This window comes from Cebus imitator, unplaced genomic scaffold, assembly GCF_001604975.1.
Source record: "Cebus imitator isolate Cc_AM_T3 unplaced genomic scaffold, Cebus_imitator-1.0 Scaffold109, whole genome shotgun sequence".
In the NCBI taxonomy this organism is placed as follows: domain Eukaryota; kingdom Metazoa; phylum Chordata; class Mammalia; order Primates; family Cebidae; genus Cebus; species Cebus imitator.
Genome location: NW_016107424.1, coordinates 616,517 through 639,201, shown reverse-complemented (window position 1 = coordinate 639,201; position 22,685 = coordinate 616,517). Strand labels below are relative to the sequence as shown.

The 22,685-nt window shown below is 36.7% G+C and overlaps 1 protein-coding gene across 1 annotated transcript in view; it reads right to left on the bottom strand.

Annotated features, from left to right (window-relative positions):
• Positions 1-7,516: 7,516 nt before the first annotated feature.
• Positions 7,517-22,685, bottom strand: part of DECR1 (2,4-dienoyl-CoA reductase 1) — a 41,128-nt gene continuing 25,959 nt past the window's right edge. The window contains exons 6-10 of the mRNA XM_017538058.2: positions 16,428-16,527; positions 10,773-10,845; positions 8,602-8,748; positions 7,778-7,840; positions 7,517-7,679 (exon numbers count right to left, since the gene is read on the bottom strand). Of these exons, the coding sequence (XP_017393547.1) occupies positions 7,620-7,679; positions 7,778-7,840; positions 8,602-8,748; positions 10,773-10,845; positions 16,428-16,527 (443 nt within the window). The 3' untranslated portion in view covers positions 7,517-7,619. The remainder of the gene's footprint in view (positions 7,680-7,777; positions 7,841-8,601; positions 8,749-10,772; positions 10,846-16,427; positions 16,528-22,685) is intronic.

Genomic DNA, 22,685 nt, shown 5'->3' with positions numbered 1-22,685 from the left:
AATTATGAAGAAACAGATAGAAAAAACTGGACTCTATTAAAATTAAGAATTTCTGTTCATAAAAAGACTATAAGCTTAAAAAAACTATTAAAAGAGTGAAAAATCAAATTTCAAGTGGAAGAAGATATTTGCAACATATACATTTGACAAAGGCACATATCAAAAATACATTAACATTACTCCTAGAAACCAACATTTAAAAATATAGCCCAAAAGAAAAATGTGTAAGAAAGTTAAACAAGTATTTCACAAGAGGATACCTTGTGAAATCCAGTAACATATAAAGAGTAATCAGCTCTATTAGGAATCAGAAGAAATGCAAATCGGTCGGGTACAGTGGCTCATGCCTGTAATCCCGGCATTTGGGAGGCTGAGGCAGGAGGATCGCTTGAGCCCAGGAGTTTGAGACCAGCCTGGCAACCTGGTGAAACTCTGTCTCTGCAAAAAGTTAGCTAGGCATGGTAGTGCACACCTGTATTCCCAGCTACTAGAGAGGGAGAATCACCTGGGCCCAGAAAGTTGAAGCTGCGGTGAGCTGAGACCATGTCACTGCACTCCAGCCTAAGGAACAAGAGTGAGACCCTGTCTCAAACAAACAAAATTAAAACAAATGAGATGCCACCACACACTCATGAACGGCTTAAAGTAAAGAGAGTTCGAATGCTCACTACTGGTAAGGATGCAGCACAGTAGAAGTTCTCAAACAGCTTGGTGGGAGGTTAAATTGTAAATAGTCTTAGAAGCCAATGACAGTATCTACTAAATTTGAACATATGCATACCCTATAAGCCAGCAATTTCATCTCTAAGTATTATCAGTCTAACAAAGAAAGGTGTATATATTTTCGCCAAAAGAATAGGATGTTCATGGTAGCTTTGTATTTGGCATGCCCTCAAACTAGAAATAATCCAAATGTCCACTCCACCAAGAGCAGAATTAAAAAATTGTGGTATATTCATATACTCCTTATATTCTATAAAATATAACAATGAGAATGCATTGGCAATTGCTACACAGAAAGAAAGAAAACAGAAGAATACATATTCTGTGATTCTATTTATATAAATCCCAAAACAGCTTAACGATGGGGTTAGAATTCAAGACAGTAGTTAGTTGTGAGAAGGAGGAAGGGAGTCACGATGGTAGGCAGAAGGGAGGCTTCTGGGTTCCTGGTAATGTTGTTTCTTGACCTGGAGAATGGTTACCTGAGTGCATTTGTATTGTGATAATTCATGGTTTGTGCATTTTTAGAAGTCATACTTCAACTAACAAGCTAAAAAAAATGATGGGCTTTCTCCTCTTCAAGGCTTTTGTAATGTAACTGTTATCTCCTAAAAACCCTGGTATTGTCTCTTGATTTAAGTTATGATTGCAAGAAATATCTAACTGGGTGAGAGACTTGAGCTTGACTTACTGTGTGACCTAGGGCAAGTCATATAACTTTCTAGGTCTGCAGCCTCCTCAACTGTAAAATAAAAACATTGAGAATTTGCATTTTCTAAGGCTTTTCCAGCTCTAAAATTCTATAATTCAAAGTCATTAAATTCTCATTGCTTTAGTTTCCACAAGAACAATAAGGAAACAATGGCTGTCACTCTATACCTGAAACATTTCCTGGAGGTGTTTTCACATGTTAATCAGAAGATGAGTGATACTGTTACCAACAATCTTCAATTTACTGAGTACTAACTCTTCCACTAGTGCAACAGAAGTAGGACTCTTACAGAAGGTATTGAGTGACAAAGTAATCATTCTTAAGGTGAACGCCAATGTGGTTACAGTCCACATGTGGTCTGTCATAGAATACAGTGATTATCCATATACAATATGGATAATCTTTCAGACTCAGGAAAAAATATCTGTTAGTCAATATCTCTATGATCTCTCTTCTCTGATCCTCTCTGCCAGGCTGGCAAGCTTTACTTTCTCATCAACCATTTGTAATAATATATAATAATGATGTAATAAATAACTAAGAAACTATTAAAAGAACTATTTTTTTCTTTAGCAGAAGAAAAAATTGCATGCAAACTCATACAAATCAAAATTTTTACAATACCCCATTAAGATACCAATAGATAAAAGGACAAGAAATTCATAAGTGTAAAAAAGTATGCAAACTCACTAATAATTAAATAAGTTTTTAATGGAACTACCATTTGTTACATGTAAAATAGCTGAATAGTTTTCATTGTTGGCAGGTATTTGTTGAATCGGGCACTGTCACACATTACTCAGGGGGGTTTAAATTCATACAAATCTTTAGAATAACAATTGGATATGTATATCAAAAGAACTTTAAAAGCTTCATAACTTTGATTAATACTATTTCTAGAAATGAGGAAAAATTTCCAAATTTTAAAAATGTGTTACACACAAAAATGTTCAAAGTTTATAATATTGAAAAATAAAAGTAACCTGTGATCTCTCTTATGTATAGAATCCAATAAAGTTGAACTCATGGAAGTAGAAAGTAGAACGATGATTGGCACTTTGGGAGGCTGAATCAAGCAGATCACCTGAGGTCAGGAGTTCAACACCAGCCTGGCTAACATGATGAAACCCCTTTTCTACTAAAAATACAAAAAGTTAGCTGGGCGTGGTGGCATGCACCTGTAATCCCAGCTACTCGGGGGGTTGAGGCAGGAGAATCATTTGAACCTGGGAGGCAGAGGTTGTGGTGAGCTGAAGTCGCACCATTGGACTCCAGCTTGGACAACAAGAGCAAGACTCCATCTCAAAAAAAAAAAAAAAAAACCAAGAAAGAAAGAAAGTAGAATGATAGTTTATTAGAGGTTAGGGGAGTAGGGAGAAGGGGGTTAGGGATTTCTGATCAAAGTGTACAAAATTTCATATAGCAAGAACAGGTTTTAAGATCTATTGCAGCATGACTATAGTCAATAATAATGTGTTGTATATTTTAAAATAATTAATAAAATTACATTTCAAGTGTCTCTCCATAAAAGCCAATAGGTAAGAGAGGTGACAGATATGTTAATTAGCTTGATTTAATCATTCCACATTATACACATTTATCAAAACATCACACTGTATCCCTTAAATGTACAGGGCACCCCATAAATGAATTCAGTTGTGATTTGCCAATCAAAAGTAATATTAATACTAATTTTAGAATGCATTGGGAGAGGCATCAGCATTCTTGAAAAACATTAAAAAATAAAAAATCTTGCTTGGAGGGATCCAAGATGGCCAAATAGGACCAGCTCTGGAGTGCAGTTCCCGGAAAGAACAACGTAGAGGGTGAGTGAACACCACATTTCCAAACGAGCTATTACTGTCCACAGACCAGAAGATTCCCGGGCTGAAAAGCACCATGAGTTCCCAGCACGGCTGTTTCAGCTGGGTCTCCACACAAAAACTCTCACAAATCTGGGAAGCCATTTCAACTGGCACCTGGGAGACAGAGCCACCCATTCAACTGATAAAAAGGAGGCTGAAACAGGGAGCTAGGTGATCTGGCTCAGCGAGTCCCACCCCCACAAAGACCAGCAATCTGAAATGCTCTGGATTGAGAGTATCGCAGCAAGCACAGCTGGACCCAGGACAGTTCAGCTCTGTCAAGAGAAGGGCGTCCACCATTACCAGGCAGTCTGCCACTACTGAGGCAGTCTGCCATTACCAAGGCAGTCAACCATTACAGAGGCAGTCCACCATTACTGAGGCAATCCGCCATTACTGGGCAATCTGCCATTACAGAGGCAGTCTGCCATTACTGAGGCAGACTGCCATTACGGAGGCAGTTCTAACTATACCTCTATAAACAAAACTGCAAGGAAGTTCACACAGCAGCTGGACAGAGCCCACGGCAACTCAGCAATGCCTTTGCTCACAGACTGTGACTAGGCTACCTCCTCACTGGGCAGGGCATCTCTGAAAAAAGGCAGCAGCACATCAGGAACTTATAAAGCCCCACCTTCCCAGGACAGAGCACCTGGGAAAAAAAGCAGTTATGAGTTCCACTGCAGCAGACTTAAACGTACCTGCCCAGCAGCTCTGAACAGAACAACAGAGCTCACAGCTTAACATTAGCACTCCAAAAAGAGATAAACTGTCTCCTCAAGCAGCTCCCTGACTGCCGTATATCCAAAGAGTCACCTCATAAAGGAGAGCTCAGGCTGACATCTGGTGGGTATCCTTCTGGGACAAAGCTAACAGAAGAAGAAACTGGCAGAAATCCTTACTGTCCTGCAGCCGCCGCAAGTGATCCCCAGGAAAGCAGGGTCTGGAGTGAACCTACAGCACAGGGGCCTGGTTGTTAGAAGGAAAACTAAAAAACAGGAAGAAATAGCTTCATCATCAAAAAAAAGGACATCCACTCAGAGACCCCATCCAAAAGTCACCAACTAGAAAGACCACAGGTAGATAAATACACAAAAATGGGAAGAAACCAGCACAAAAAGGATGAAAACACCCAAAACCAGAACACCTCTCCTCCTCCAAGGGATCACAACTCATCACCAGCAAAAGAACAAAGCTGGATGGAGAATGAGTCTGAGGAACTGACAGAAACAGGCTTCAGAAGGTGGGTAATAACAAACTTCTCTGAGCTAAAAGAACATGTTCTAACCCAATGCAAAGAAACTAAGAACCTTGAATAAAGCTTTGACGAAATGCTAACGAGAATAAACAGCTTAGAGAAGAATATAAATGACTTGATGGAGCTGAAAAACACAGCATGAGAACTTCTTGAAGCATACAGAAGTTTCAATAGCTGAATCGACCAAGCAGAAGAAAGGATATCAGAGAATGAAGATAAACTCAATGAAATAAAATGAGAAGGCAAGATTAGAGAAAAAACAGTGAAAAGAAATGAACAAAGCCTCCAAGAAATATGGGATTATGTGAAAAGACCTAAACTACATTTGATAGGTGTACCTGAACGTGACAGAGAGAATGAATCCAAGCTGGAAAACACTCTTCAGGATATTATCCAGAACTTCCCCAACCTAGCAAGTCAGGTCAATATTCAAGTCCAGGAAATACAGAGAACACCACAAAGAAACAGAAATTCCATTTGACACAGCAATCCCATTACTGGGTATATATCCAAAGGATTATAAATCATTCTATTATAAAGACACACACACGTGTATGTTCATCGTGGCACTGTTTACAATATCAAAGACCTGGAACCAACCCAAATGCCCATCGATGATAGACTGGACAAGGAAAATGTGGCACATATACACCATGGAATACTATGCAGCCATAAAAAATGATGAGTTTGTGTCCTTTGTAGGGACATGGATGAATCTGGAAACCATCATTCTCAGCAAACGGACACAAGAACAGATAAACAAACACTGCATGTTCTCCCTCATAGGTGGGTGTTGTACAATGAGAACACATGGACCCAGGGAAGGGACCATCCCACACTGGGGTCTGTTGTGGGGGATTAGGGGAGGGACAGCAGGAGGTAGGGAGGTTGGGGAGGGATAACATAGGGAGAAATGCCAAATATAGGTGACGGGGGGATGAAGGCAGCAAACTACATTGCCATGTACGTACCTATGCAACAATCCTGCATGTTTTGCACATGTACCCCAGAAACTAAAGTACAATAAAATATATTTTAAAATAAATAATAAAAAATTTTAACACAAAGGCCAGGCTCAGTGGCTCATGCCTATAACCCCAGAATTTCAGGAGGCCAAGGCAGAAGGATCACTTGAGGTCAGAAGTTCAAGACCAGCCTGATAAATACAGCAAGAAACGGTCTCTATAAAAATTTTAAAAGATAAAAATAATAAATATAAATAGCCCTATTTCCAATAAATAATTATGATACATCAAAACAATAGAATACTAAAAATAATATTTATCTTAAAAAGAATCTGATTTATCATATAATCTGAAATTTTTTTTAAAAAAAAGGTTGAAAAAACACTGGAAAAAAATAATATTTATTAAGTTATATAAGTGTAAACATTTAGTATCAGTTTAACAAAAAGGAGAAATATGGCTATATTGGTGGAATCAGTGGAGGGAAAGAGTAGGTCTTTGTGTGTTTGGGGAGAGGTGGATGGGAAGGTAGGTTTGGAAATGGAATGAGTGATAAACTATCACCACAGATGTGTGAACACAATATCAACACAATAGTGTGATAGTGAATAAGTTTCACAAGATCTAATGGTTTTATAACTGGGAGTTCTCCTGCATAGCCCTCCTGCCTGCCGCCATGTAAGATATGACTTTGCTCCTTATTCACCTTCTTCCATGATTGTGAGGTCTCCCTAGCCAGGCTGAACTGTGAGTAAATTAAACTCCTTTCCTTTATAAATTACCCAGTTTGGGTTATGTGTTTATTGGCAGCATGAGAACAGACTAAGATACAGAGTTAGTACTAAAGGAAAAATAGAGACTAGGTACCTGTCTGCATTTTATTTTAAGAGTATTGTATTGTAAGCATGTGGAGAAAATGTCAGGCCACTTATTCCAAACCTATAACATTCCTCTATATATACACAATTAAATGTAATAAATGTAATTTATGTACACAATTAACTGTCAATGTAATAGGAGTTCCCATATGGGGCTTGTGGCATACAAATTCAAACAGGAAAACTGGATTCCTTTGCAGATTTATTCAGATGAGGAAAGATGGAAGTTGGTTTCCTCTCCTGGCAACTTGGGCAATGGGAATAGTCAGTCTAGTGAACATGTTATGAGTGACCCCTGGGAAAGCAAAGTGGACATTTTAAAAATATAGGCTCAAAAGTATAGCTCTGTAGACTTGAGACTTTGGATTTCTTATTATTTGATTCTCAGGATGACAAATTAGTCAAACCAAAAATGAAACTTAATCAGATGATATACAAAAATATTTTATAGACTTTGTTTACCTTTTTAACCCAGAGAAAGCTATTCTTCTTTTACAGCTTGGATGGCATGCTATCTCCTAGGCATCACATTCTCTAAATTCTGGAGACAGAATGAATGAATTCCTCCTCTACATTTAAATACTGCTGTAGTAATACTTATCACAATGTATCATAAATAATTATTTATGAGTTTGACTATCTTGCTAGATAATGAATGTCAAGAGGGCAAGGGTTACAGCTTATTCAGTATGAAATAAAATACCTGGCTACAAATAGGTCGTACTAAAAATTAAAGGTTACAAAAAGGTTCTAGTAAAAATTAACTTAATACTACGTTACCCAAAGAAGATAATTCAGAAGTCTAGTGAAAAGAAAATATACTAAAAAGGCATAGTCTATTAAATGTAGTATGTACCCTCTAATTTCTTCCTTTTAGGCCCTATCATTATAGGTATAGTACAATATGTAACTCAAATGCCACTCCCACCATTGAGTTTCTCCTGATTTTCCAAGCCAAAAAGATCTGCTCTCTTCTAAGCATTTCTTACCTCTGTCAAAGCCTTTACCTACTCTCCCTATGCCTCCTTTATTTTTTAATGTTTTGAAGGACTATATTTCATCTTTGAGTATACAATGGCTATCACTGGCCTGGTATATAATACATACTCAATGAATGTTTGTTAATTAACAATTTATTAGACTTGAAATAGTCAAAAGATAAGAGATAGTTTCATTTCTATTCCCTTGTTTATAAGCAAGATGAAGTCCGGAGTGGTCTTAGGAACCTTTTGTCTTCCTGATAAGTCCTTCTATGGTGTCCCACTGCTCCTTGGTGACCTAACACAAAAAGATGTCAATTTAATGTTCTTTTTACATGTTTTTAAAGCTAGTACCCTAGCTGCTCATATTACATTATACACACAAAATGGCATTACCTTTCTCAGACTGTTGAATTCCCCTGAAATAAGTACTTCCTCTCCACCATCAAATTTAATGACCTGGAAAAACAAATTTTTAAACTCTGAAACTAATTCCTTTCAAAAAGCTTCTGAACCACTAACCATTTTCCCATACTAATTGGATGGAATATCTCTTTGGCAGTTTAATCAAAGATGAAATTTTAAAGATAAAACTCATGATTAGACCTAAATTGATCTATCCAGTTTAAAATCCTATTTCTAACATCTTCGCAATTTCAAAACTCTACCAAATCTCAAAGATCATCTTAAAGGTATATCTACCAAGGTAACTTGCATGTATTAATTTATCACTTGATATGGTTTAGCTGTGTCTCCACAAAAAGCTCACTTTGAACTGTAATCCTCACAATTATCCCCAGGTGTGGAGGGAGGGACCCGGTAGGAGGTAATTGGATCATTGGGGCAGTTTCCCCCACACCTATCTTGTCTCCCTTTTCTCTCTCCCTATTGCCTGCTGCCATGTAAGACGTGACTCTTCTCCTTCGCCATAATTGTAAATTTCCTGGGCCCTCCTCAGACGTGCAGAACTGTGTCAATTAAACCTCTTTTCTTTATAAATTACACAGTCTCAGGTATATCTTTAGCAGTGTGAGAATAGATGAATACATCACTGAATAAATGTCATAGGCTAAATAATATATGTAATATTTTGATATTATTTACAGCTAAATACATATTTTAAATCATATTTACATTTAGTATTGTCACAATTGGTTCCACAACAGTCCTCCCTGCCCTAGACACACTCCTGAAAAAAAGTGAAGAGAAATAACGCTTACTGCTCCATTAATCCAAGAAGCATAATCACTACAAAGGAAAGCAGCAAGATTTGCAAGTTCTTCCACAGTCCCCAGGCGACCACAGGGAATTCTGTCAATCATTTCTTTCTCAAATGCTCCAGTTGGGTCCAGACGGCTAAAAGCACCCTTAGAAATTAAGAAAACAATTAGGTTGTGTTGAGTTTTTCAGTGCAACTCCTTTCCTACTTAAGAAAAAAAAAATGTGTATATAATGGCATGCTACCATGCAGCTTAACATCTTAGACTTTGTAAGTAAAAAAGAATTTCACCAAATTCTTCTTTAAAAAAAAGTAGATCACTGGAAAATATAACCCTTTTAATCTTAGTTTCTTTTATGTAAAGTAAGGATATATATCTTAGCTACCTCACAAAATTATTATAAGCCTCAAATGAAAAAATGTATATTAAAGTACTCTGAAATCTGTATAAGCTTAGTGTAAAGGCAGTGGTATTACTAACTTTTTATTTAGTAAACACAGAAAAGTGACTCATGGGAAATATTTAAGAGGAAATTTATTTTCTTCTTTCATCCCAAAATATTGGAAAAGGAAGAAAACAAGTATGTAGAAATTCTATTAGATTCTAGAGAGAGAAAAACTGTAACTAAATTGGCCAATTTGCTTTCTGCCAATGACATGAAGGAACAGATCAAGTTGAATTACGGATGTGCACTGATTAATAAAAACAACTGAATTTTTCTGTACTAGTGCCTTGAAATTTAGGTGACAGTTATTCTCAGTAACACAGGCATAAGACAGAACACTCAGCGGACTCCATGAGAGACCTCTAGTTCTTCGCAGGAGGGTATAAAGCCCAGAGACAAGGTGTAGCAACTGGTCCCAATCCTGGTCTAAAAAGTGCATGCTAGGCAGTTTCTACACTTCAGCTTTCTTTTAATCTCTTTAACAGTGAATACTTATTATTTGAGTACAACTCCTATCTCAGTGGCTTGACTATAAATTCCTTGCTGTTAAGCACTTTCTCAGAGATATTTCTGTATCTTTCTCAGTACCCTTGCATATAGAGGGCAGTCAATTTACATGTTAAATAAATTAAGTAAAATGCAGGTGATTTTTTTCCCCTAGATATGGGGGTCTTGGAGAGAAGCCTCTGTGTCTATAAGCTTCTTTGCAGATATGCCTAGGACAGGGCCACCTTGAATCATGTGTTTTAGGTATGTTTTTAAGGTTTTCTCCACTAATTTTATTAGGCTGTTTAGTATTGATGTGACAGATAAATAAGATAGTCCATCAAGTTCCAGTCTCTCAGGAAGTTTTTATTTCCATTTCCCATCCTTTAAACTGCTAAATAAACTAATACAGCCATTTCCAAGTTATTATTTAATACCCAGAGCTACCTATAATCCAAATATCCCTTAGTATTATTTTCCAATATGTTTACAGAACTGAAAAAAGTTACCAAATTTTGCCTGGGCTTTCAACATTACAGCTGGTTAGCATTATAAATTCTTGCTTTAGGTGAAAACCAAGAGTGTGAGAGTGAAGTTATTCTGGGGTAATGAGAGAGCAGAGAAGCTGTGGACATTCTGAGCAACAGCTGTAACAACATTAAAGATAATTACAAGTTGCAATGAGTATCTGCAAGGATTATTACTTACAGGTGAAATCCATGCTGTCAGACGGATTTATAATCAGAGAGATGTGGGCGTTAGACGGCATGCATAATTGACTGAGAGTGAAAGGGAATAGGCATGAGTCAAGGAAAATGCTACCTATGGCAAGACTAAGCCTGTATAATAAATTACAGGAGCATTTCTTAAACTAAAAATATAGTTACATTTTCTTGATTTGAAAAAAATCAGGATGTCAGGCAATGTAAGAGCCTTTAAAATGTAGTGAAAGTTGACAATAGAGGACAGTAACAGACTCCTGAAACAAATCAGGCAAAGTGCCAAAACTGATGGCATAAAAGATCTCAAAAGATTAAGGCACTGAAACAGACATTATGAAGAAATTGCATAGCTGCTATATTTCTGCCTGCCCCTTTATTTCTTATATTTGATAATGAATAAAGGCAAAAGCCTTTTCCCTAGAACCAGGGCTCTAAACCCAGGCATCTCTGTAAAGATATTTATTAGTGTTTCATTATTTAATCATTCACAATGTAATAATAAGCAAAATACAACTTACTTTGGTTTTTATAGGCCCTGGTTGAATCACATTGAATCGCATACCATATTTACCCCATTCAGCCGCAAGAGATCTAAAAATTAAAATCAACAACATACATTCTGAAATATTATACCATATATTAAAAACAGTAATAACCGAGACTCACTAGATGCTTACTACATGCCAGAGATTGCAACCCCAACAGGTAGGTACTATTATTGTTCCCTGTGTTACAGATAATGTAACTTAGACACAGAGAGGTTACATTATTTTCTCTCTGTCATATGGCCAATTTGTCAATCTCAAGAGTTCTAGCTTCAGTCTGTACCCTTAATCACTCTACTGTACAACCTACTGTTTACATTTTAGTGTCCTTAACCACTATGCTATACCACCTACCATTTGTACATTAGAACATTAAGTCCAGAAAAAGAAGAAAACAAAAAAAAGAACATTAAGTCCAATGTCAATACACATTTTTAGAGTATTCATTACTCACATTACTCACATAAAAACATGCCCTTCCCTCAGCTTTTCTAGAGTTTAGTCTTGTAGTTACAAAGCTCATTTTAACTTTACTAGTAGGCCTGCACATTGGATTACAATGTCTGTAACATCAACAAGTGCTTTATTTGAGTAAAAGATTACATCAATCGAAAATATTAACCACATCCATGTCTAACTAGGTTTTAATATAATTGTTGAATTAAACTTGAAAGGAAATAGGAATCTAACAAAATCTGGCTTAATGTCCTAAAGCAAATTATAACACTAATAGCAAACAAAGAACTTCAAAGGAACTTGTTTTAAAAGCTTACTTGACAGATAGCTCTTTTAAAATCTAAATTTCTTTTAAGAATTTACATTTATGTGTATATTTGTATGTATACATACTTATTATAATTTTTTAAAATGACAAGGTAGCTTAAAAGAATGCAAATGAGGAAGATATAATAATTTGAAAGAAAGAAGGAAAGAAAAAAAGCAAGATAAAGAGAGAAATGCCAGAATTAGGAAATATAAAGAAGCCAAGAATGAAGCTAATATCTAAATGTACTGAAGTGTGTGACGTTCCATAAAACTGCAACAGTCACACCACAAATTTGAATCTACTCTTTCTATGACTCTATACAAAAAAAGGCAAGCCTGATCAGTTACACAATCCACAGTACCCATAAAGAAAGAACAAGCTAATTGCTCAGGAAAAGCACAATTGTTTCTAATATGAAAAATTGTTTAAGTCTTGCTAGACTTAAAAAAGAAAAATTGTGTGGTATAACAATCTCCTTAAAACACTGTATCCTTGCAATACATAAAATGGGCTAAGTTCAAAGTTGATAAATGAGAACTTCTACACAGCAAAAGAAACAATCATCAGTGAACAAGTAACCCAAAGAATGGAAGAAAAGTTTTGTAATCCATCCATCTGACAAAGGGCTAATATCCAGAATCTACAAAGAACTTAAACAAATTTACAACAAAAAAACAATCCCATCAAAAGTGGGTGAAGGATATGAAGAGACACTTCTCAAAAGAAGACATTATGCAGCCAACAAACATATGAAAAAAAGCTCATCATCACTGGTCATTAGAGAAATCCAAATCAAAACTACAATAAGATACCATCTCATGCCAGTTAGAATGGCATTCATTAAAAAGTCAGGAAACAACAGATGCTGGTGAGGATGTGGAGAAATAGGAACTCTTTTACACTGTTGGTCGGAATGTTAGTTCAACCATTGTGGAAGACAGTGAGTTCTAGATCCTCAAAGATCTAGAACCAGAAATACTATTTGACTCAGCAATCCAATTAATAGGTATATACCCAAAGGATTATAAATCATTCTACTACAAAGTTACATGCACATGTATGTTTATCACAGCACTGTTCACAATAGCAAGGACTTGGAACCGACCCAAATGCCCATCAATGGACTAGATTTAAAAAAATAGTGGCACATATACACATGTAATACTATGCAGCCATAAGAAAGGATGTGTTCATGTCCTTTGCAGGGACATGGATGAAGCTGGAAAGCATCACTCTCAGCAAACTAACACAGGAACAGAAAACCAACCACTGCATGTTCTCACTTGTAAGTGGGAGTTGAACAATAAAAACACATGAACACAGGGAGGGGACCATCACACACAAGGCCTGTCAAGGGCTGAGGGGTTAGAGGAAGAAATACCTAGTGCATTAGGAGAAATACCTAGTGTAAATGATGGGTTGATGGGTGCAGCAAACCACCATGGTACGTGTATACCTATGTAACAAATCTGCACATTCTGTACATGTATCCCAGAACTTAAAGTATAATTTTTTTTTTTTAAATGGGCTAAGTTCTAAGAAACTATCACGTATCCATTAATATAGTCTTACAGCATCATTTCAAAGGCAAGTTCAGTAAAACCAGTTCTACAGAATAGGGTACATGTAACCTAAGGATAGCCTATTAACCTGACTTAATCCATTAATGCATTTTAGTGAAATGGGTGGGCTGTATTTCTTTCAGACAAAACATACATAAAAAAGGCTTCTCTGAGTGATGTTTTTGACAAAGTTCATTGCCATAGCTACCCTGAGCATTTATTTATAATGTATCTACTCTAAGTTGCTTCATGTCTTAATAGAATTACTGTACTGAGCAGAGTCTATACTATCCTATGAAAAACTGAGCAACCTGTTAAGAAAATCTACCTAGAGGAAAAGCCATCCTCTCTCTACTCAGAGGTATGCCAGATACATTTGTTCAGTTGCTAGCATGATCTTTCAACTATCATTAGGCTAGCTGGTAAACTGAAGAACTATTGTAATTTGATAATGAATCCACCTCATACAGTTAGCTCTGCATGTTTAAATGCTAAGAACAATATATTCAATATGTTAGCCATTATTATTGTTCATTCAACACGTTTATCATATACTTGCCATGTGTCAAAACTATAAATACTGTTTAGCCTCAAATAAAGTCAATCCCTGCTCTCAAAAGAGCAGTCTGTTCCAATCAAAAGAGGTGGGTTTGGTTATATAATGAACTAGTTACTAGGCTAGGAATTCTATGATGTGAGCCATACCTGCTTAAAGGAAGAACCTAAGTGGGAGTGACAGGGAAGGCTTCTGTGAAGAGGTAATATTTGAGTTGGTGGGTGAAGTAATAGGAGTTTATGGCAAGAGGCAGGGGAAAGGAGAAGGAGGTGAGAAATTAAGAAGGTAGGATGGTAATATGGTTTGGCTCTGTGTCCCCACCCAAATCTCACCCTGAATTGTAATAATCCCCATATGTCAAGGGTGAGACCAGGTAGAGACAACTGAGTGATGGAAGCAGTTTTCTCCATGCTGTTCTCGTGATAGTAAGTTCTCACAAGATCTAATAGTTTTATAAGGGGCCCCCTTCACCTGGCACTCATTCCCTCTCCTGCGGCCCTGTGAAGAGGTGCCTTCCACCATAATTGTAAGTTTCCTGAGGCCTCCTTTGCCATGCAGAACTGTGAGTCAATTAAACCTCTTTTCTTTGTAAATTACTCAGTCTCAGAAATTTCTTCATAGCAGTGTGAGAACAGACTAATACAGATGGAGAAAGGAAGACAGCCAAGGCATATGGGTCAGTATGGGTAAAAGGCAAAGGCCCAAACAACATGCAGAATTTGGGAGCCTACAATGCCTTATTTAGTATGACTGTGTACTATAAAGTATAAGAAGAAGGTCAATGGGAACTCAAGCTGTAAAGGGAGGCACATGTTTATTGAGCATCTATTATATGCAGGAACACAAAGAAAAGCATCAAAAAATCAGTTCTTAAAGGACATGAGATGGAAAGTTTTAACAAAATAAAATAGTCCCAACAAAACAAATATTGACATTGTACAAATGCTGCCAAAATAGTCAAGTTCTCATCCTTTACTTGCAACACAACCCGACCTTAAAAAATGGTAATTATCTCTATTCAGACTAAGATTCAGCTTGTGAATAAATATTTCTATCTCAAACTAATGTGTATTTACTGATTTAAATATTTTAAAATGCACTGGGACTACTAAAAGAAGAGTACAATAATTCAGCTCAACAAGCATAGAGCACCAGCTATGGACCAGGCCCTTCTAGGTACTAAGGATGCAAACATATGGTCCCTTCTCTCACAGAATTCATGCTCAAATTGGGACATCAGATTGCTTAATGTTATGAAAATGCCAGCCATGCCCTGCTCTCTGCCTCTGCTATATAAATATCTTATCTTAATTTTAGAATCTATCAGAGTTTGCCCTCTCACTAGATTGGATTAAACAAACTTTTAAGGCACAGAGAGAAGGGAATGATTAAAGAGAAAACATCCCAAAGGAAGTACACAAAACACCACAGAAAAATTCCAACAATATAACTCAGGCATAGATATATGAAAATGTATTGTAAGTTTAGGGAAATATGGAACAGTTCAATGTAAATTAAAGCATAAAAATAAATGGAATAGTAAAAAAATTTAAACTCAGCTGACAATGAGAACTGTTCTATTTCCATCACTATCATATCCCTAGGACCAAGCACACATAAGGCATATAATAAATATTTACTGAATAAATTAATTAATTAACAATGGCCAGAGACAAGTCTGTTTAGAATGCCGTAGTGAGTTTTGGCTTTTATTCCAAAGAGTGACCAGAAATGATCTGAATTTTAGCTGGGGAATGTCATGAGCAGATTTACATGTTCTTAGAAAGATAATTCTAGTGAAAATGTGAATAAAAAATACAGGGGAAAGAAATTGCTAGCAAAGAAATATGCCATGATTATAGTAAGCCAGACAAGCTATGAAATGATGAGAACCTCCATTATATCAAAGACAATGGAAAAGGCCAATGGAGAACAAATTCAAAAAGCAATCATGGCTGGGTATGGTGGATCATGCCCAGCACTTTGAGAGGCTGAGGCAGGAGGAGTTCTTGAGGTAAGGAGTACCAAACCAGCCTGGGCAACATAACAAGACCTCGTCTCTGCAAAAAATTTTTAAAAATTAGCCAGGTGCTGTAGTCCCAGCTACTTAGGAGGCTAAGGCAGGAGGATAGCTTGAGTTTGGGAAATTAAGACTGCAATGAGCTGTGATTGCACCATTGCACTCCAGCTTGGGTAACAGAGTGAAGCCCGGTCTCAAAAAAAAAAAAAAAAAGCAGTCATGCTCTGCTGAGAAAACGCCACTGGACCTGGCAAGTGCTCATGGTCTGTGTTAGTACTCTTAATCTTATACAGTATGTACAATAAAAGAATAAACATGTGCTTATGAGAGGGCTTAGGGATGGCACTGCTAAAGATCTATGAGAAAGCAAAAAAGCTATAGTCCTGTGGTGTCTAATACGTAGCCACTAGCCATACACAGCTATTAATTTTTTGAATTTAGTTTCTCTGTCACAGTGGCCACATTCCAAGGGTTCAATATCTACATGTGGCTATTGGATAGTGCATATTTACAGAACATTTCCATCACTGCAGAAAGCTCCAAAGGACAGTGCTGCTATAGACGAACAGGACTTATCTGGGAGATAAAATCTGTGTCTCATGGTGAATCCAAGTCTTTGTTTTACTTTTCTCTGGATGGAGACCAGAAAGCAGCAATTTACCTCCCTGAGCCACCAAACTGTATTATTTATGTTCAGCAACAGAATTGACAAGGAGGTACTTACTTGCTCATGGCTTCCACGCCTGCTTTGGCAGAAGCACTCGGTACTACAAAACCTGAACCAGTCTCAGCATAGATAGTTGTAATAGCAAGAAATGCTGCTCCTGAAATTTTAAAAGGATACAGTTGATTAGCAATACAGCTATATCACTTCACATAAGGAAAACATGATTTATAGGAATCGGTTCTGATTCAAGAGGGCATAAGAAAACTGAAGTATTTTTAAAAACTTCACTCACTCTAAAGTAATGAGAGAATAACCTAAGAAAATTGATATGTCTTGCTACTAATCTTGTGATTTAGGATGGCCCAGTCTGCACTTACTTAGAATGTATGCCTAGCAAGTCAATACAAAACCCCAAATCTCAGAGGCCTGCCCCTATTGCACCTTGTATAATCAGCTGGGCAGGATTCCCATTAACTAAGTACTATTTGAATAAGAATGAATCAGAATTAAAATTAAACTAGCATGGACTTCTGCCTCTAGACATAATGAACTTACCCTTCTGCTGTAAACATCAAGAAACCTGAGTAAGATATATGCTACAATTATATACAGATACTACACAGCAGGCAGGGAAGGACTGTGATCTCTGAAAGAAGGAAAATGAATAAGCCCTAAGATACCCCAGATTTTTTTTCTAAAGGTACTATAGATGGTAGGATGAGGAGGAGGAACCCAAGCAGAAAATGGCATTCACAGAGTTAAGAAGATAGAGATCAGTTTGGGAAGGCTGAGGAAACTAAGGTTTCTAAGAGCTCCTCCAAGGAGGAAAGTATGCAGAGATATTAATAGAACTCCAAAAAGCTGAATAGAGTCTCACTGAGGCTTCAGACAGATAGTAAGCTATACATGTTTAGTGTGAGATTCCATGAGGCCAGGCAAAGAACAACTACCAGGGAGCTCTAAGTGATACAATTCCCAGAGCTCACATAGGGCTGGGAGACATGTGAGTTCTAAGCAACTTCACTGAACATTGAAGACTTTTAGTAGAGAGCTCAGGAAAATAATAATAATAATAATAATGCCAGCCAGGTGCGGCAGCTCACTCCTATAATCCCAGCACTTTGGGAGGCCAAGGAGGGTGTATCATCAGGTCAGGTATTCAAGACCAGCCTGGCCAAGATGGTGAAACCCAGTCTCTCCTAAAAATACAAAAAATTGGCTGGGTATAGTGGCACATGCCTGTAATCCCAGCTACTCAGGAGGCTGGGGCAGAGAATTGCTTAAACTGCAGGAGGTGGAGATTGCCATGATCAAGATCTCACCACTGCACTCCAGCCTGGGCAACAGAGTGAGATTCCATCTCAAAAAAAACAAACAAACAAACAAACAAAAAATCTTTGTAGAAGGATTAAATTGGCCCAAAAGCAAAGGCTACTATAGACTTGCTGAAATGAAGCTTTAAAACGACCCTTCACAATAACATAGCATTCACAGCAAGCAATAAAAAATTACTGCACATAAAAAGACACAGAAACCTAATCAGGAGAAAAATCATTAATAAACCCAGAGAAGACAGAAGTAGCTGACAAATAGCCTTTTAAATGCTGTTACAAATATTTTTAAAGATTTCACTGAAAATATTAGTATGATGAGAACAGTGAAAAATACAAAATAGAAACAAATACGACTCCTAAAGCAGAAAAATACAATATCTGAAATGAAAAATTGAACAAATAAGCTTAGCTGCAGAAGAAAAGATCCATGAATCTGAAGACACAGCAATGTTAACTATCCAAAATGAAGGACAAATGGGGAAAAAAATCTGAGGAGAAAATCCAGTAGAACCTCATTGCCTGTGGAACAGTATCCAGCATTCTAACAAACATATAATTGGAGTCACAGAGGAAGAAAATGTACTTGAAATAAGGACTAAAAAAATTCCGAGTTTGGTAAAACTATAACTTACAGATGCAGAAAGCTAAACTAATCCCAAGCAGGATAAACAGGAAAAAAAATATATCAAGACATTACCAAAATCAGTAACTGAAAACCAGTGATATATAGATTCTTAATAGCAGCCAAATGTAAAAATAAACAGTAAAAATACACAAACACAAATAAAAATTTTCATTGTATTCTGATCAGAAATAATATAAGCTAGAAGACGATGGAGTTACATTTTTAAGGTATGGAAAGATAAAAGCTGTTAAGCCTGAATCTCATATCCATCAAAACTACCCTTCAAAAATAAAGGTGATATGAAGATGATATTATAGAGAAACTCATATTGCCAAAAGGAAAGATATCAGAAATGGTAAATAGGTAAATATAGAATATTTTTTCTTGCTTTCTAAATTTCTTTTTAAAATGACTGACTGCATAAAAATCAAAAAATCAGAAAATTTGGGTAGCCCACTTCTTAGAATGAGATACTACTAGAAAGTGACACTGTTTACACAGTGGTCAATAGTGTCTAGGACACAGTAGCTTCTCAACAAATTAACTGAATGAGGCCAGGAACAGTGGCTCACGCCTGTAATCACAGCACTTTGGGAGACCAAGGAGACAGATTGCCTGAGGTCAGGAGTTCAAGACCAGCCTGGCCAACATGGTGAAAAGCTGTCTCTACTAAAAATATGAAAATTAGCCAGGTGTGGTAGGGCGTGCCTGTAATCCCAGCTACTGAGGAGGCTGAGGCAGGAGGATCACTTGAACCCAGGAGGCAGAGGTTGCAGTGAGCCGAGATCACGTCACTGCACTTCAGCCTGAGCAACAGAGCAAGACTATTTTTAAAAAAAAAAAAAAAAACCAACTAACTTAATGAATGAATGAATGAAGGCTTAAAAGGCTTATTCTTAGTTCCTGAGAAATCAGTGAATTTTTTACTTCTTATTTAGTCCTAACATTGGATAAGACAATACTCTAAGTTTAATATTTATAAAAGAATCAAAAAAGTTTACATCTTTTATATAACAGTAAATACTTTAAGAAAATTTAAATTTGAAGGACTACAAGGAAAGTATTTTGAAGAATATTCAGATAAGTTTTTTCTCTGCTCCACATATTTAGTTTCTCTTTCTCTCAGCATTTTCCAGAGTAGAGAGAAAACTCAGCACATCCTGAGAAACATGGGGGTGTAGGAGGGGGCAGGAGTACCATTTTGAGGATAGGAAAAATAAGAATGGTTATGTTAGTCATTCTGGTAATTCCTTTTATATATCAAACAGCCTTTCAGATCACTGAAAATTACTTTGCTTCCAAAATCGTACTCTGTGAAAGAGGAGGGATGTAGAACATTAGTGGGCTCCATTACAGTACATTGACAACAGATGCTAACTGCATCATTCTTACAGCAAAATTTAAAAAAAAAATGCTTTAAAAGTGACAAATACAAAGCAAATGCTCCAATGGAAAGTGCACTACCTTTCACCTAAGATTGAACAGATAAGTTTTTCCAAGTGTGGAAAAGGAGTTAAGCCATTCTAATATAATTTAGATGCTGAAATGAAAGTTATTGTACTATTCTCTTTATCCCTTTAGGTTTTATTTTCTCAGCCCAGAAAATCTGGGTAGCCCACTTCTTAGAATGAGATACTGCTGCTTTTAATTCTCCTGAGTGTAAAAGGCAGGTAAAAATTGGAAACTGCACTGCTCCAATAGCATTAATGCCACAAGGTGAAACAATTAGCAGCTGGACTTCAAAATAATGAAAAGTGGTGCTAAAGCTCAAAGTAAAGAATTCCTAGATCCCCAGGGTTAGTCACATATAGTTTCCTTCTTGTACAGAGGCCCATTATTTCAATTAGAATAACTGCACATGGAAAAGCTTTGTAAAAGGCAAGTTTCTAACAGCTCAGAGCAGACAACAGAAATGAATCTATACTATTAATGAGGTTAAGAAAATAAAGAAGGGAAGCAATCAGTGAAATAAATATTATGCTAGCCCATCCTTTGTTATTTTGAAATGGAAAAAAAAAGTAATAAAAGAACATCAAAAATCACATTATCTATAAAAATAAGATTATGTTCTGATTTCAAAAGAAGATTCAAAAGCTCTAAAATCTGATTTCAATACAATGAAAATTGAAAGAATCACTAAACAATTTTAGTTTCAATGACCAACAGAAGGGGAGTAGTATAGTACACAGACACCTGGGCTCAGAAACCGAGTCCACTATTCACTAGCTGTGTAGCTATAAGACTTTGGGGAAGTCGCATCCCTGCTCTGGACCCTAGTTTTATCACCTGTAAAACAGAAACATAAGGCATGTCCAGCAAATGTCATTAGATTCTAAGAACTACTTGTTAATTCACTGCTGTTGTTGATCCTCCCTATTACTCTTCTGCTCTCATGCAAAAAGTCTGCCATTTACTAGCTGTGTATTAATAATTTGGCAAGTTGTGTTAGGAAACATCACCAGAGTGGAAGGTAACTGTATAAGCCAAGACTCCAACAGGCATCCCAGCCGCCTAGTTAAATGGACACATCCAAGACTTTGTTGAACTCCTGTAGGTCAGGGCTGCTACACATGCTGAGCAGTGCATATGGGTGCCATATCTAATGAAGTATCTTTTACATTACAGATATTACATAATTATTTACTTATTTCAAAATTTACTGATTGTTCTGAGGGTTTCCTTTCTAACAAGATAAGAAATATGTGTGGGCAGAATGACTCCACTTAAAGATGCTAATGCCCTAATTCCTAAGAACTGAATTTCTTATGTTACATGGCAAAATAACTTTGAAGATGTTAATAAAGATTACAGACTTTAAGAGGAGGGCATTTCTGGGATCATCCAAGTGACACAGTCTAATCACATGAACCCTTAAAAACAGTAACTGTCTCTGGCTATAGTCAGAAAGATTAATTTTAAGGAGCAGGCAAGAGAGATGTGGCAGAAGGGAAAGTCAGTCCCCAAGCATGAGAAAGACATTATGGTATTGCTGGCTCTGAGATGTACCAGTCCCTATGTAAAGAGCAGAGAGGTCCCTAGGAGATGAGGTGGCCCTGAACTGACAGCAACCATGAAAATATAGACTTTAGTCCTACAACCACAAGAAACTTGACTCTTCCAACAACTTAAATGAGCTTGTGTGTGTGTGTGTTTGTGTGTGTGTGTGTGTATACATATATATATATATATAGAGAGAGAGAGACTCTTTCTAGAGCCTCTAAGACTTGAGCTCTGCTGGATGATTCCTTGATATTAGCCCTATAAGATCTGAAGCAGAGAAACCAGACAAGAAACTCTGTGCATTACTTGTGAAAAACAGAATTATAAAATTATAAGTGTATGATATATTAAGCTGTTAAGTTTGTGGTCATTTGTTGTTGTAGTCATGATAAGAGACTAGTATAGTGTATTATATCAACTTTCCAACAAAGGGAAATAAAGTATTTCAAGAAATTTTTCTTTAAATCCTTGTTTAACTTTACCCATCTCCGAAGGACAAAGTCCACATCACTTGGCCTCATCTTCTATCCCTCCAGGCATTATATGTCACATATAAGCAACACTGAACTCCTTGTACTGCCTAAATACACAACTGAGCTGTTGGTTGCAGTTCTAACTGTTCTACTATTATTGTTGGCAATTAATATTACCGACAATCATGATAAGAAGACAAACTTCTCTGCCTTTTTGATGAGGGCACAGAGTATACCTGTCTCCCAGCCGTTTTTCAATGACAGCCCATATGAAAATCTAAAAATCATTAATTCTCTAAGTTATTCAAAAAAGGACTATAACTTTTAAAAATTAGAATAACCCTATACAAATAATATTACCTACTAAGGAAACACTTTTCTCATTTAAACATTTAGTATAAATACATCCCTCAAGTAGGTTGCTATTTTTAAGTTTAATTACAATAAGTGATATCAGGGCTCTGGTTTTTCTGACCAATTTTAATTATGAGTCAAAATCTGTTTCAGATACTTGATGGTCCCCTTATAAAAGATGTGGTAAAAATACATTTATCGTGGGGGAAACTTAACATTTTCTTTCATAACTAACATTTACTGAGCACTAGTCTGGGTCAGGAACTATTCTTAACACCTTACAGACATTAGCTCATATAATCATTACAGCAATCCTAGGAGGAAGGATTTATTATTAACATCATTTTACAGAAAAGACTGAGGCACCGCAAGATAATCTATCCAAGTTGATGGGACAAATAAGTATTAACCAGGATTGGAACTAGGCAGTTAGGCTCTAGAGCCTGCACTCTTGACTGCTATGCAACCACTACTGCATTGCCAAGAAATTTCTATTATGTACTTAGAAAGAATAAATAATTCATTTTCA